Source organism: Medicago sativa, chromosome 5, assembly GCF_051527215.1.
Source record: "Medicago sativa cultivar Bolivia chromosome 5, Bolivia_mono, whole genome shotgun sequence".
Lineage (NCBI taxonomy): Eukaryota > Viridiplantae > Streptophyta > Magnoliopsida > Fabales > Fabaceae > Medicago > Medicago sativa.
Genome location: NC_140753.1, coordinates 61,575,125 through 61,590,000, shown reverse-complemented (window position 1 = coordinate 61,590,000; position 14,876 = coordinate 61,575,125). Strand labels below are relative to the sequence as shown.

General features: G+C 32.7%; 1 protein-coding gene across 1 annotated transcript; it reads left to right on the top strand.

The window, feature by feature from the left end:
* Positions 1-8,649: 8,649 nt before the first annotated feature.
* LOC146923767 (ADP-ribosylation factor-like protein 8c) lies at positions 8,650-13,982 on the top strand. Its single transcript, XM_085708916.1, has 6 exons — positions 8,650-8,959; positions 9,278-9,359; positions 9,479-9,511; positions 9,605-9,726; positions 13,273-13,434; positions 13,570-13,982. Exons 1-6 carry the CDS (start codon positions 8,922-8,924, stop codon positions 13,685-13,687), a joined length of 555 nt encoding a protein of 184 aa, XP_085565042.1. The 5' UTR covers positions 8,650-8,921; the 3' UTR covers positions 13,688-13,982.
* The last annotated feature ends 894 nt before the right edge of the window (positions 13,983-14,876 follow it).

Sequence of the window (14,876 nt, the reverse complement as noted above, 5' to 3'; positions counted from 1 at the left end):
TTACCTCCCTCCAAAACCTCTTTATTATTTTGTTTTTTTTATCAATTCCTTTTCTTTACTTTTTTTGGTGGTGGCCGGGGTTCGAACCCCGGACCTTACATATATTATGCATTGTTTATATCAACTGAGTTAAGTTCACGGGACATTCCTTTTTTTAGTTTAGTTTCACAAAATGCAACCAAATAGTCTGCAAGGTATAGTTCAATTATCAAAGTTTGACTTTATAAATTTAAGAGGGGGATTCAAATCTCGACAAATATGATTATAAAATTATCATTAATATCACTTTAATTAATAAAAAATCAATCAAATAAGAATATGAATTAATTATAAAAAGTTATAAATACAAACAAGAGTAAATTACACTCCCCTCCCCTCAAAGATGCTTGAATTACACTCCCCTCCCCTCTTATGTTAAAATATACACTCCCCCTCCCCTCTTATTCAAAACATATTCGGAAATATTTCAATCCCCTCCCTTAAGAGAAGAATGAATTACATGCCCCTCCCCACTTATGTTAAAATCTACACTTTACTCCCTCAATAATTTTTTTATTTCTAATAATCTAGCAAAAAAATAATAATCTAACACACTTCGAAAAAAAAATAGTATTGCGGGTTTATTTTTATATAACCAACATTTGAATACATATTTTTTCGCTTTTTTTTTCACAATTTCATAAACATATAGTTTTAAACCCTATTATAAAATATGAAACAACTCAAAATAAAATTAAAATATGTGAAAAATTACTAAAGACAATAAAATATGGTTATTTAAAAGTTAATTTTATACTCTAAATTATAAAACTAATTGCAAAATATTTAAATTTAATTATCATTAACATTTAAACTATAAAGGAATTAATTTATTTTTCTAAAATGGTGGTTCAAAATTAGTATATATCATAAAAAAATATTTATGTTAAAATAGATTAAAGTGTAGTGCATTTTTAACTATTAAGGGAGTGGATTGTAATTCAGGCATCTTATAGGGGAGGAGAGTATAACTTTTATTTTTCAAGGGAGGGGAGTGTATATTTTAACATAAGAGGGGAGGGGAGTGTAAGGGTCCGTTTGGTTCGAGAATTAGGAGGGGAGGGGAGGGAAGGGGAGATATTTTAATTAAAAATGTGTTTGGTTCGCAAGGGGAGGGGAGGGATTTTAAAATTATTTTACAGTTTTACCCTTAAACTTAATTAAATAAGGATAATAAAGCAACGAAACAATAACGTTGTAATCGATAACAACATGATGTAGATGATGGAATAATGAATTAGTAATAGGGTTGTTACAAGTAGTAAAAAAAATTGTTACATGGAAAAGTTGTTAATAATATGGAATAAAAGTTGTTACAAGGATAATATAACCTGGTAATTATAAAAGTTGTTACAAGATAATACAACATATAACCTAATAATAATAAATATTGTTATATATGGATAATATTGAGATTCTAAATTAATCTAAGGATGATTTTAGCAGTGCAATAAAACTTGCTCACCTCCCCTCCCCTTCTAAAAATTGAACCAAACACTTCAAATTAAAAATCTCCCCTCCCCTCCCCTCCAAAACACTCGAACCAAACGGACCCTAAGGGGAATGTAATTTACTCTACAAACAATTAATAGAAATAATTTTGTAGTTTGAATATCATAAAAACGAACTATTAAAATAATATTTTAACTTAATAAGTTAATTTTTTAAGCAACAATTGGATGCAAATAAAATTCATAGTAACGAAATTCCAAAAAAAAAATCATATTAACGAAGAAAAATATGGGAGCAAATCTAACTGCTGGTGAAAACAACCTAAAAAACTTGCGGGAGAAGTTGAATATATGATTTTCTCTGAAGAAAAGAATTCGGGCCATGTTAAAGAAGAAAAATATGGGAGCAAATTTAACCGTTAATGAAAAAAAAAACTTGTTGGCGAATTAAAGAACTCAGATTTGATTCTTTAAATTGTTCGTTTCGAACGTAGTTGCATTCTAGTTAAAAAAATCTAGATGTATTATGCTTGATTCAATGATTCATCTTGTAGCGGACTCAAATAACCTAACCTAGTATAAGAATATCTTGGAGTGTGTACTTAAGTCAAAGATTCTTTTTTTTAGTCAAAGATTCTAATTACGAAAAAAGTAAAAACAAAAAATTAGCGTAAGGAAGCAAATAAGGGGGTATTTTTTGGGTAAAAAATATGTATTTCAGACACATTGCTTCTATTGAAACAAAAGGGTACAGTTGTGGGCTCGTGGCCTTCTAAACTTTGTAAGCCATCATCTCTGAAAGATTGCTTTAAGACGCCTAGTAATTGCTCACAAACAATTATTAATGTTTGTTGAATGGCTATTAACAACCATTTGCTTCAAAACGGTATTTAATTATCGTTCAACATATTTTAAATCGTTTAAATAACTTGAGATGTCTGTGAGCAATTAGTAGGTGCCTAAAGAGCAATTCTCTCATCTATTTTGTGAACCATTTTCCGGTCTTATTTTCTAGCCCAAAATACTTTAAGACATTTTCAGAATTTTAAATCTGATAATTCGTCTAAAATATAGACAAATGCAATATACTCTTTCAAAAAAAAAAAATGCAATATTGGATATGTTACTTGCACCACGCAATTTTGATATTCTTCCCTCCATTGTCAAAAACCTATTTTTATTCATTTCCTCTTCTTTTCTCCTCCCTTGTATTTACACCGGTTCAAGGGTAAGTCACTAAAACAAATTGCCCTCGGGTTCAAAAAATATTAAATTTTACTTCTTAAAAAATCGTCATATTTCATTATTTACAGAACTATAATTAAAAAAAAAAATATCATCTATTCTAATGTTCTAATAGGGAACACATTTACTATGTGCCACTGTAGCCATATCATAGGCATGGTTTAAGTAATTGTTGCTTGAGTTATTAGCTTATTACTGCTACTCTCATTTTATTGTATATGATTTTAATTGTTAGTATAGAATTTTCATCTAGTTGATCACAATTGATGTAAATTGCCAAATTATATTGAGATTACAATGCTTAATTAAAGCTTCATTTTGATTATGCTAGTTGTATTCTTAAGGATAATTGCCAAATGAGAATAAAATGGTGTGAGCAACAGTGATGGAAGTGGTTTTGAGATTAGCTTGGCATTAGAGTTGATTAAAATAGAATTGGTCATCAAAGGATAATTCGGTTTATGTGGGAGGTGTACATATTTTGGTTTTCAAATATTGCCATTAGTGTTGGGTATGGTCGATGAAGTTTTGTGTTGCGCATTTCCAAAAGATTGTGTCTCTGCATACGGAGAATGCCAATGGTATTGGATAATAAGTACATGCTCATAATAAATTTCAGTTATATTCAATTTTGTTTCTGCCCTTTCTGAATTTTATTTTTTCAGGTATATTCTCTATGTACTTCAAATGCAATTCAAGGTTGAATGAGATGGACATTCTTCAAGAGCTATCCTTATAATTGATTTATAACTTAAGATTAAGGAGATTACCAATTAATAATGATTTATCATGTGACCTTTGTTCTGATACTCATGTTCTTTCTCTATATAGTTGTCAATCCATAACAGGATTAAGAATGAAGTAAGTCAAGCAACTTATAATGAGTTATCTTATGTTTTTGGCTTGATTATAATTTAGATCCTTTAATTCTATTATTTTGTGGATTTTGTTTCCTTGTTTTAAAATATGTTAATTTTGGTCCCTCCATCATATTTTGAATATTGTCTAACTAAAAATTGATAATGTGATGTGCCTTTGGTTAGTCTATACTTACCTCACGACTGAATTCTAAACTACATACTTCACATTCTCTTGAGAACCGTACCGTATAGGTAACACGAAAAAAATTGATTTCAAGATCTCTAACTCTAATTAAACTACAAAAGATTTGACCTCTCATAATATAGTTTTTTTTAAAAAAAATAACATAATATAGTTTTATTAGAAGGGTAACTTTATAATTTACTATTTATAACAAACATCAATAAGATAATTAATTATCAAGAATGAGATAAGAGATCATTGGTATTTAGTGATGACTAATTTCCGTCTAAAAACTTTTTTAACAAGATGTGTTCTCACTTCTCAATCAATTTTTTCGACGCATCTCAAGCATCGAACCATTAATCATTTGTTTAATGACCAAAATCTCTTACCATTCGTATCAAATCACTATTTATTTGATTTATCTTTACATCGTAGTCTGTTTGTTTTTATCTATACTTCTATACTATATATAAAGAAAGTAGACCATTTTGGACCGACTTTTTCTCCTTCCAATTATGCCCTTAAACAAATTTGATCATATGAATGTTATTTTGTTGGTGTCATTAAAAAGATAAGAATTTATATTATATTTATTATATCTTTTTTGAAAGATATTATATTTATTATATTGTTGGTATCATTAAATAAGATAGGTTTAGTTTGTTACATTCTTCAAACAAAAAAGTTTAGTTTGTTACGATATGATGATGTAAATATTTATAATCGGCTTAATTGCAGTTTTAGCCCCCCTAACTTTCCCAAAGTTGCGATTTTGGCCCCCTAAAAAAAAACTACAAAACAACCCCCTAAGTTTTGCAACTGTGGCAGTTTTGACCCCCAAACCCAATTTTGACTCGGTCTACACTGACGTGGCACCCGAAGTGAGGTGCCACGTGTCATTTTTTTATTTTTATTTTGGGTTTTTTGGGTGGGTTTGACCGAATTTTCTGGATTGACCCAACCCATGAACACCCCTATACATTAATGTGTATCATGAACCTATTTATTACAAAGATCCTTTGTTATCCAATACTAATTTGACAAAATGAAAGCTTTGAATTCACACCTTATTGGCAAACGGTTTTATCATCTTTATTGTGATCATGAACCTATTTATTACAAGGCAAATGTTAACTTGTGCCCTCAAGGCACATGTTAAAGAACTTATTATAGAAATATACTCATCAAAAGTTGTGCAGTCAACTTCTTAAAAATTAAATTATCATGTTTCCAATGCAAAGTTGCTCATTTTAGGTTACTTGACATGTGCCCTTAGGGCACAAGATAACATGACCCTACATACAAAAATCCTTTGTTATCACATACTACTTTGACAAAATAAAAAGCTTTGAATTCACACCTTATTGGCAAACGGTTTTATCATCTTTATTGACTACATTAATTTTTTTTGACAAATTATTGACTACATTAATTATTCGTTTTGACTGATTAATTTTTTTTTGACAAATTATTGACTACATTAATTATTCGTTTTGACTGATTTTTGACTGAACAACAAAAAAAAAAAATCATAAGTCTATAAATTAAGAGCTCTAAGGCTTTGTTTGGGAGTTTGGAGAGGAAGGGAGGGGAGGGCTTTGAGGGGTTGGAAATATAAAGAAAAATGGACAAAAAATTCACATTTTTTGAAAGAATGGTTTTTTAGAGAATGATAAACTAATACTTATGATTAATTATACTTTTAATTTTAAGAATATAATAACAACATAGATTGGATTTGAAAAATTCATATAAACCCTCCATAGCTCCCAAAACCCTCCCCAATACAATTTTTGAGTTCCCCAAATGAGGGGGATTTTTTAATATGAGTAAAAAATTAACCTCCAAGCCCTCTCCTTCCAATGTCTTCTATTTCTTCCACTTGCTCATTCCTTTTTTCTAAAACCCTCCCCTCCCCTCCAAACTCCCAAACAAAGCCTAAAGTAACTTTCATCATCCCTCCCAATGGCACCCTCAACATACTTATCCCTCTTCCTCACCATTTCAATGATCTTTATTTCTCATGCGATTTCACCAACACCTAGCCCCAAATCCAGCCGTGAACTGTATGAAATTGTATGTGAAGATAGTTATTTACTGGATGACCAACGTCAAGCTTGTTTGAAACTTCTAGAATCCAACCCTCAAATTACTTTGGCCAAAGATTATCTTACCTTTTGCAAGTTATATTTAGAGATGATAATAGAAAAGGCTACAAAAGGTCAGGATTACCTCAAAAGTTTGGTCAATAAATATCCATCTTCTCAAGTCCTTAAACTCTGTGCAACAAAATATTACGATAATTTGATTACTGGGTGTAGATTTGGAATACCTCGTTTGGCTACAGATCCGCGTGGTGTAAATTGGGAGGTTTCGGGTCTTTATGAAGGACCTTTTTACTGCGGTCGAAGACTGGCTGAGGAAAATATAGTTCATGAACCTTCTGTTTCTAAGTTGAACGATGAGATGAGTTTTATTGCTACCGTTGCGGGTTTAGCCATTGATCATCTATATTGAGATATGCGGTTATGTTGGCTACAGTTCAATCAATAATTTTTAAATAATGCAAAAAATATAATTCTCTCGTTTTTAGAACCTTATTCGTTTTATATAACTTTTCTTAGTAATTTTGGCATCGATATTTTTGTTTCACTCATTTACACTGACTACTACAACCCTCGTCTCAAGTTAACGCTTTCGAAACACCCTTGTGTTCACAAGGGGTGTTCATGGTTCATAACTGAATTGTAATTGCACCGCATTAACAGTTTGGTTCAGTTCTTACAAACCACTTTTGTAAAAACTGGTTAATTTCTTAAATCAGTTACAATTCAGTTTAAAATCGGAATTTTAACATTAAGATACCTTTGAATATAAGTTATCAAAACAGAATTTTTAGAAATATCCATAGTTCGAGTCAAGTTAGATTCTTTATTCCTAAAGAGGGTTACCTTTCACTGTCTTCAAGTTTAACACAATCACATTCATCAAACACAATCTAAATCGGTGAAATCCTAGCTGTCGAACACAATTTTTACTAAATCTTAGTCGTCGATTGAGTGAAGGAAGAAGGAAAACACGATGGATGAAGAAAGAAGAAACACTCGATGTTGAAGAAGGAACACACAATGGTTTCACGATGGGGTAAGAAAGGACACGAATTGGGGGAAAATCTGAAACCCTAGTTTCAATTTTTCAATATTGCCAACATCTATTTTGTTTGTCAAATTTGAGGATGGGACCAAATCATCCAAGAATGGTGGATATATTATTAAAAAAGAAAGGCATAAAGTGCTTCTTTGGCCTTTTCATCTCCTTCACCGCTCGTTTTCTTTTTGGATTTTCTTTTAGGCTACAACTGTTAACAAAACCCTAATGGGTTGAAAATAACAAACTCAGAACATAACAAACAAATAATAAAATTAGGCTAAAATAATAAAATACTACGGAAACCCTCCCATATCAGTCTCATCCAACTCTGAAGAACTCGAACCCGAGTTCGTCATCGGCTTAATTGCATTTTTAGCCCCCTAACTTTCCCAAAGTTGCGATTTTGGCCGCCTAAAAAAAACTACAAAACAGGCCCCTAAGTTTTGCAATTGTGGCTGTTTTGGCCCCCAAGACCAATTTTGACTCGGTCTACGCTGACGTGGCACCCTAAGTGAGGTGCCACATGTCATTTTTTTATTTTTTTTTTGTCTTGGGGGGCCAAAACTGCTACAGTTGCAAAACTTAGGGGGCAGTTTTGTAGTTTTTTTTCTTAGGGGGCCAAAATAGTAACTTTGAGAAAGTTAGGGGGCTAAAACTGCAATTAAGCCTATATTATCTATACATATAATTTTAAATGAAATTAAAAAGAGTATATAAATGAGTACGGATTGCCCGTCTAAACGTTAGTAGATAAAATAATGAAAATTACATGATCATAACTATCAATAAAAAAAGTTATTTTTCCCTAATTTTTTTTTTTGCGGTGGCCGGGATTTGAACCCCGGACCTTGCATATTTTTATACAATGTCAAAAAAATTTATTTAATAAGATAAGAGATAAACTTATAAATAAAAAAAGTTATTTAATAGGATAAGTGATAAACTATAGATTGTAAAAAAAAAAAAAGATAAATTATAAATAGAATATGGGAAATGTTAACTAGTGCCCCCGGGGCATTTGTTAAGGGTCTTAAATAGTAATTTTTTTTTTATTTTATAAAAACGTGTGTATTTAGGCTCCGTTTGGATTGAACTTATTTTGAGCTTATGAAAAATAGCTTATGTAAATAAATAAGTTTTTATTTTAATTTATAAGTTTTCAGTAAAGAAAATTGTATCTTCATAGACTGTTTTTTCATAAACTAACTTAAAAACTTATAAATAATACATAAAAACTTATTTATTTGCATAAGCTGTTTTATATAAGCTCTAAAATAAGCTAATCCAAATGAGCCCTTAATGTATTGGAAATTGAACTATTTGACTTTTTTAAAGAAAAATTTCCTAACGTGGAATGCTTAAAGAGTGCCCCGGGGGCACTCGTTAACAAGACCCATAAAATATTTAAAGTATAAGATAAAATGAAGAGAAGAAAAGAGGATTGAAACAAAAGTTGAAAATGTAACCAAAACAAAAAGGCTAATGTTAACTTGTGCTCTCAAGGCACATGTTAAAATACTTATTATAGAAATACACATATCAAAAGGCGTGCATTCAACTTCTTAAAGGTTGTTATATTGTGTTTTCCAATGCAAAATTGCTTTATTTAGGTTGCTTAACATGTGCCCTAAGGGCACAAGTTAACATGACCCAAACCAAAAAAACAAAAGTTGAAATTGAAATCTTAATTAGGTTACTTTAATTGTTTCTAGTGTTTGTTACAAAGAAAAGAAAGGAGGTGAATTGAGCGGTATATATAAAGAGGACAAGAATTGGAAAGGGGGAATCACAAGGTAGATTCACACACAAAACAAAGGTACAACGTAAGAGACAGACAAAAAAACACCTACGTTGTGTGTTTTTATTCTACCGTATCGTATCAACATCTTACTTTCCAAACAAAACATCTCCTCCTTCCTTAACATTCCACAAACCATTCATTGGTCGCTAAAGTTTCCTTCTTTCTTCGTATTCATTCATTCTCAACGAATGGGTCTCTGGGATTCTCTTCTCAATTGGCTCCGCAGGTAAAACCCACTTTCCTTTCTTTATTCTTATTTCTTTGTTATAAAGTTTCAATTTTTATGTTTCTGTATTGAAAAATTCCATTCCAGTTACTATATATCATATGATTGTTTACAAAGTTTAAATATTGATTGATTCATTGAGATTCATATATCCTTGATGTTGTTAAACCTCTAAATTTGTATTAGAGTAAAGATCCAATTTGGTTATTCGCAATTTTGTCGCAGCTCGTGTAGTCTCTTACAGAAAAATAATACCCAAGTAATTTTGTATGAATTTGTGAATTGAATGAATGATTGTGAATTTGTGTGTTTTGGCAGCTTATTTTTTAAACAAGAGATGGAGCTGTCTCTTGTAGGTCTTCAGAATGCTGGAAAAACTTCTCTTGTCAATTCAATTGCTGTGAGTTAATGTCATTGCAAGACTTCTAATTTTAACTCATTATTACTGGTTTTGTTGCTTGTTCTTGTGACTATGGTTTCATAGTTTGGTCATTGATTTTTGTTTGTTTTGTTTGACAGACAGGGGGATACAGTGAGGATATGATTCCAACTGTAAGTATCTTTACTTTTTTGTTACATTTGAATTCAGAATTTAAGGATTGTTCACGTGCTAATTGAAATGTGAATTTTGCTATTGAACTTTAGGTTGGGTTCAATATGCGAAAAGTGACAAAGGGAAATGTCACAATAAAGCTTTGGGATCTTGGTGGTCAACGGAGGTTTCGAACAATGTGGGAGCGCTACTGTCGCGGTGTCTCTGCTATTGTGTATTGTCTCTTTTCATGTTCTCTCTTACTTACATATGTATACATTGATAGAAATGCATATCTTCCTTTGTCATTTTTTTGAAGGTTGTGTTGGATTACAAATTGTATATAGTTAATGTTTTTTGGGTAGTGTTAACTTATGCCCTTAGGGCACAAGTTAAGAATCTAAAAATGGAATTAAATCATATATTATGTCTTGAAAAGATAAAATTTTAAATATTTAGACATTTGAATGCACAATTTCCAACAATGTTTCTATTTTTGGTTTCTTAACTTGTGCCTTGAGGGCACAAGTTAACATTTCCCATGTTTTTTTTATTGTTTATGTTTCTGTTAGAACCCAAAGTTAGGTCCTGGATCATGCAGAAAACAAGCCTAAAATGTGGCTTGTGTACTCTAGGAGAAATAAGAAAATACTAAGGTCAAATTAGTAACATAGAATTTAAATGTTGGGACAGTTATGTAGTACTAGTTGTTTTATGTGCAGTAGGGAAGATATATGATAAGAAAATTACGCCGCAATGATCGAGTTAATATGGTGTTGTTATAAGGAGGACTTGTGTAAGTTTTTGGTTTGCATTCTGTTTTTCTTTTGTGTGAGCGTGATAATTGTTTTCTCATAGGAGAGTCTCGGCGTTAAGGCTAATAGGGAAGTTCATCTACCATATCCGTGGATTGGTGTACTCTTTGTGGAGTTCAATAAAGTTTATTATAAACCCTATAGTTGGTCCGACTTTTGTGATCCAATCCAAGAGGGGAGGGTTATGAATTAGAGAAATTATAGATGATTATTAGTGTTAGGACCTAGTAGGAGAGGGTGTTTTAAGTAATTAGTAAGTAGTTAGTTAGGTTTAAGTAGATTATTAGTAAGTGGCCCGTTAGGATTAGGATTTAATAATAAGAGGCCCATTAGGGTTAAATACTAGAATGTTCTCTTTATTTGTATATAAAGGGGAATTCTTAGGAGTTAAGAGTATGACAGATTGAGTTTTCTGTTCAGGGCCAGAGTAGGATTCCTCTCTGAGTTGTGTCGGAGCTTTGCTCTGGGAGTAGTTAGAGAATCTCTCTGCTACTATTTTACTATTTTCGTTCCTATTAATAAAGCACCCTATTGTCTTTAATCACCATTGTTTCTCCTTGGCTACCTTACTGTTAATTCATTGGTAGGATCCTTTGGTTCCTATCAATTAGGTTCCCACATTAACTTGAAATATTGCCAATTTACTTCGTAGCCCTTTTAAGCCTTGGCCAATCTTCACCCCTTGAGGTAGCTTATGGGATTAAGCTAAGCCTAGCCCATACTCCAATATGGTATCACAACCTATTCTAGATCTAAAATTGGACCACTTGTATTTGTCGACGCTCCATATGTCCAATACTAGATGTGAGGGGGTGGTATTGAGATGACACATCGACCAGAAATATAACTAATGTGACTGAACTAGCTTTTGGGGTTGAGTTAAGCCTAGTCCAAATTCTAAGAATGACAAGTAGGGTTGATCTGTTGGAAGAATTCAAGAGGGCAAACATGGAATGCATATGTGTCACAATACTGAGGATTGCAGGGTTGAATCTGCTTCAGTTAGAGATTCATCCTTTGTTGATAGGTCTCATCAACCAGTATCAAGAAAATCACAAGGCGGTTATTGGGATAAGTATAAAATGTTAATTAAAAATGTAGACTTTCCTATGTTTGACAGAACAGTTGGTCCAAAAAACTCGTCTGACGGAACAACACATATCATGGATCACTAGGAATGAAATTTATTTTCAAGTTTTAAACACAACTGAAGAAGTCAAGGTGAGAATTAGCTGGCCATATATGAGGGGAGGAACAGCTCATTGGTTTGATCTTCTCAAAGGGACCGAAGAAAAACCGACTTGGGATAAGTTGAAGTAGACTCTTATAAAACGGTATGGGGGATGGGTACATGAGAATCCCTTTGAAGAATTGTTAGCTTTTCGACTGTTCGGTACTATTGAGCAATATAGAGGCTTTTGTGTTGATTCCCTCCAAGGTACCAAAACTACCTTAACAATACGTGAGTATTTCATGAGTGGTCTTCAGCCATCTTTAAAATGGAAGGTTCACACTCTGCAGCCTCAAAATAGAGTGCAGTTGATTAGAATGGCTTAGATGGAAGGTTCACACTATGCAGCCTCAAGAGATGGTTATTGGGAAACAGTGGTGGTGGAGGCAGCTTGTTAAGTTTTCGGCCTAACCTAAGGTTCAGTTCATCCTAAAATGATTTCGGTTAGTCAATATAATTGGGTCAAAACATGGGTACCATAGATTCAAGTTCTAGCAAGACACGTGATCATACAAATTGAGGAACAATTAGTGTGGCTTCCAATAAGGTAACTTTATCTTTAGTGGCGTTAACAAGGAAATGAGAAGGGGGCAGACACAGATTTTCTCAATTACACATGAATCATTAGAAACTTAGAACGTAGAGCTAAAGGGTTGTGCTTCAAGTGTGGTGAAAAATTCCATTCGCGGCACCAATATATAGACAAACTGTTGATGTTGTTAGTGTTGGAGGAGAATGAATGTTCATAGAGAGTGAACATAGAAGTCGAAAATGTCTCTATCATCATTCATTTAAAGTTTCACTTTTCAATGAATGAGGAAGAGGTGATTGAGTGTATTCCTCATTCTTTCAAACATTAGGGACAGAAATCCAGATGCTCTTTTTTTTTTTTTAACGGATAAATATTTTCATTAAAAACCAAATCGAGCACAAGATGAACCCGAAAATGGAGCAAAGTTACAGAACAATACAACAAAACACCCAGCCAAAGGCTCACGTCACGAGTCACTACTAAAAGTAATTGACAAAACAAATCAAGATCCCAAAACACCAAGACCAAAGTCACCAAAGCAAGACAAGAGCCATAACAGACTATGAAAGAACCGAAACGTTAAGGCCTTTGTCTCTGACCTCCGCCTGTGACGCTATGGCTTCTTTGGTTCTCAAATGCAGCCTTCGACGCCTACCACCTACACCGCCTTCTTTGATCACTTCCACTGGTTTCAAGAATTTGGGTACCTCAGGTCGTAATAGCTTGGATCGAACCACTTCCTGATACTTGTTTTTATAACCACTGTTTTTTATTATCAAGATGTTGATTGGTCGTGGATGCTGATAGAAACTGGTTCAAACATAGAAATATAAAGGAAATAACAGACTTTTATTGAACAATTTTGGTTACTGAGGCCAGACTTTAGATTTTACTATAGGAAATCTAGTTTACAGAATTATAAGAGTCTTGGTCTCTTCCTACCATAACCATAAAATAACTATCCCATCACCCCTTTCTCCTTTCCTTTCTCTGTTTATTCATAAAAATAAACAACATACCTTACGTAATAAAAACATAACTGCCAATTGATTTCTGTACTCTCCTCTTGTATTTTTCTCTGATAAGAAGTCTTAACACATGCTTCATATTGTGGTGTGTATGTTTGTTCTTTCGAGTAATTAGGAGTTGCATTTCTTGGTGTATATACAGTTGTGTTTGCTTTAATCATGGATGCAATTGCAGGTATGTTGTAGATGCTGCTGATAGAGACAGTGTTCCAATAACTCGAAGTGAATTAAATGAACTCCTGACCAAACCTTCCTTGAATGGGATTCCTTTGCTTGTTCTTGGAAACAAAATTGACAAGTCAGAAGCTCTTTCCAAGCAAGCATTGGTAGATCAACTGTAAGTTCATATAATAATTTCATCCGAAAATCATCATCATTATTGTTTCTATTGTTGCGTGTGTTTAATGAAATATTTCTTAATGCTTTGTGTAACTAATTAAACCTTTGATTGTTCGACGTTGGTTGATTTCAGAGGACTTGAGTCAATTAAAGACAGAGAGGTCTGTTGCTACATGATTTCATGCAAGGATTCTGTAAACATAGATGTGGTCATCGACTGGCTTATCAAACACTCGAAAACTGCGAACTGATTGTGTTGATGCGAAATTCCTTTCCAGTGTAATGCATAGACCTTAATTTTAGTTGTGGGTCAAGTATGTGTTTGTGTACAGTAACCAAACTTGGTCAAATCTTCCATGCAATGTTTCTTGAGTAAACTGATTACTTGATATTGTACCAAGTTTTGGATGGTTTCTGTTTATAACTAGATTCTAGTCTAGCAACTTCATTTGTTTAAAAATATTTGGTATTATTGTGATCTAAATGTGGAAAAAAGATCAGTATTGAGGCTTGCTTCACAAATAAAATGTATTCACCATATGAAAATGTGCCAACAATTTAAACAAATTGCTTCCTTAACTTGGAAGGAAATAGTTTTATTATTTCAATCCCACACTCTTGTAGGACTCTAGGCATTGTAAATTCATGGAAGAGAAAGGCAACCATTGTTAGATTATAATGATAAATGCTTATATCTACGAACATATTTAAGACAAAAGTCACACGAAGCATGTGATTCATTATTTTCACGCTCACCCGTGTTTTTCGTCCAACACCAAGATAATTATTTGTCCGCTCAATGAAAAATCAACATGTTACCCTTCTAATTGGTGTGTGCGCGCGCACGATCGTGTATGTGCATGTTTATCTAGATTTTATGACTGATGGATTGCATTATGGCTGTGTTGGCAACACTTCCTATAATTTACCAGTTAATAAGAACATCATAAATGGCAATTAGATTACTGGAATTGAATGGATTTGTCTTTGAAAAATAGAATCTCACCCAAATGACACTAAATGTAATGTACAACTGAACCAGATCATATCATAAAATGTTAATATTTTTCATTGCCCAGAGTTCAGATAAACCAGCTAGTAGATTTTAAAAGATGATAGAAATTGCCCTGCATTCTGCTTTAACTTTTCTAAGCTCTGCGTGTTAAACCTCTGAATTCATATCAGTGTGTCCTTTTCAATCAAATTCTTATGAGGGTCATGTGTAGTGTTAAAATTATGGAACAGTAAAAAAAACTATATAGGCAGCAACTTGATTCTTTTGTGATGATGTGGTGTTAAAATTAGTCTGTATTGATAAACAATTTAATTAAGCGCTTATAATACGGATTTGCCTTTTGTTAAGGTAAATAGGGATGGTTCAGTTGTTGATGGCTTGGCTGCTTGTGGTGGCATTTTTCATGATTATCGAGGATCTTTTTT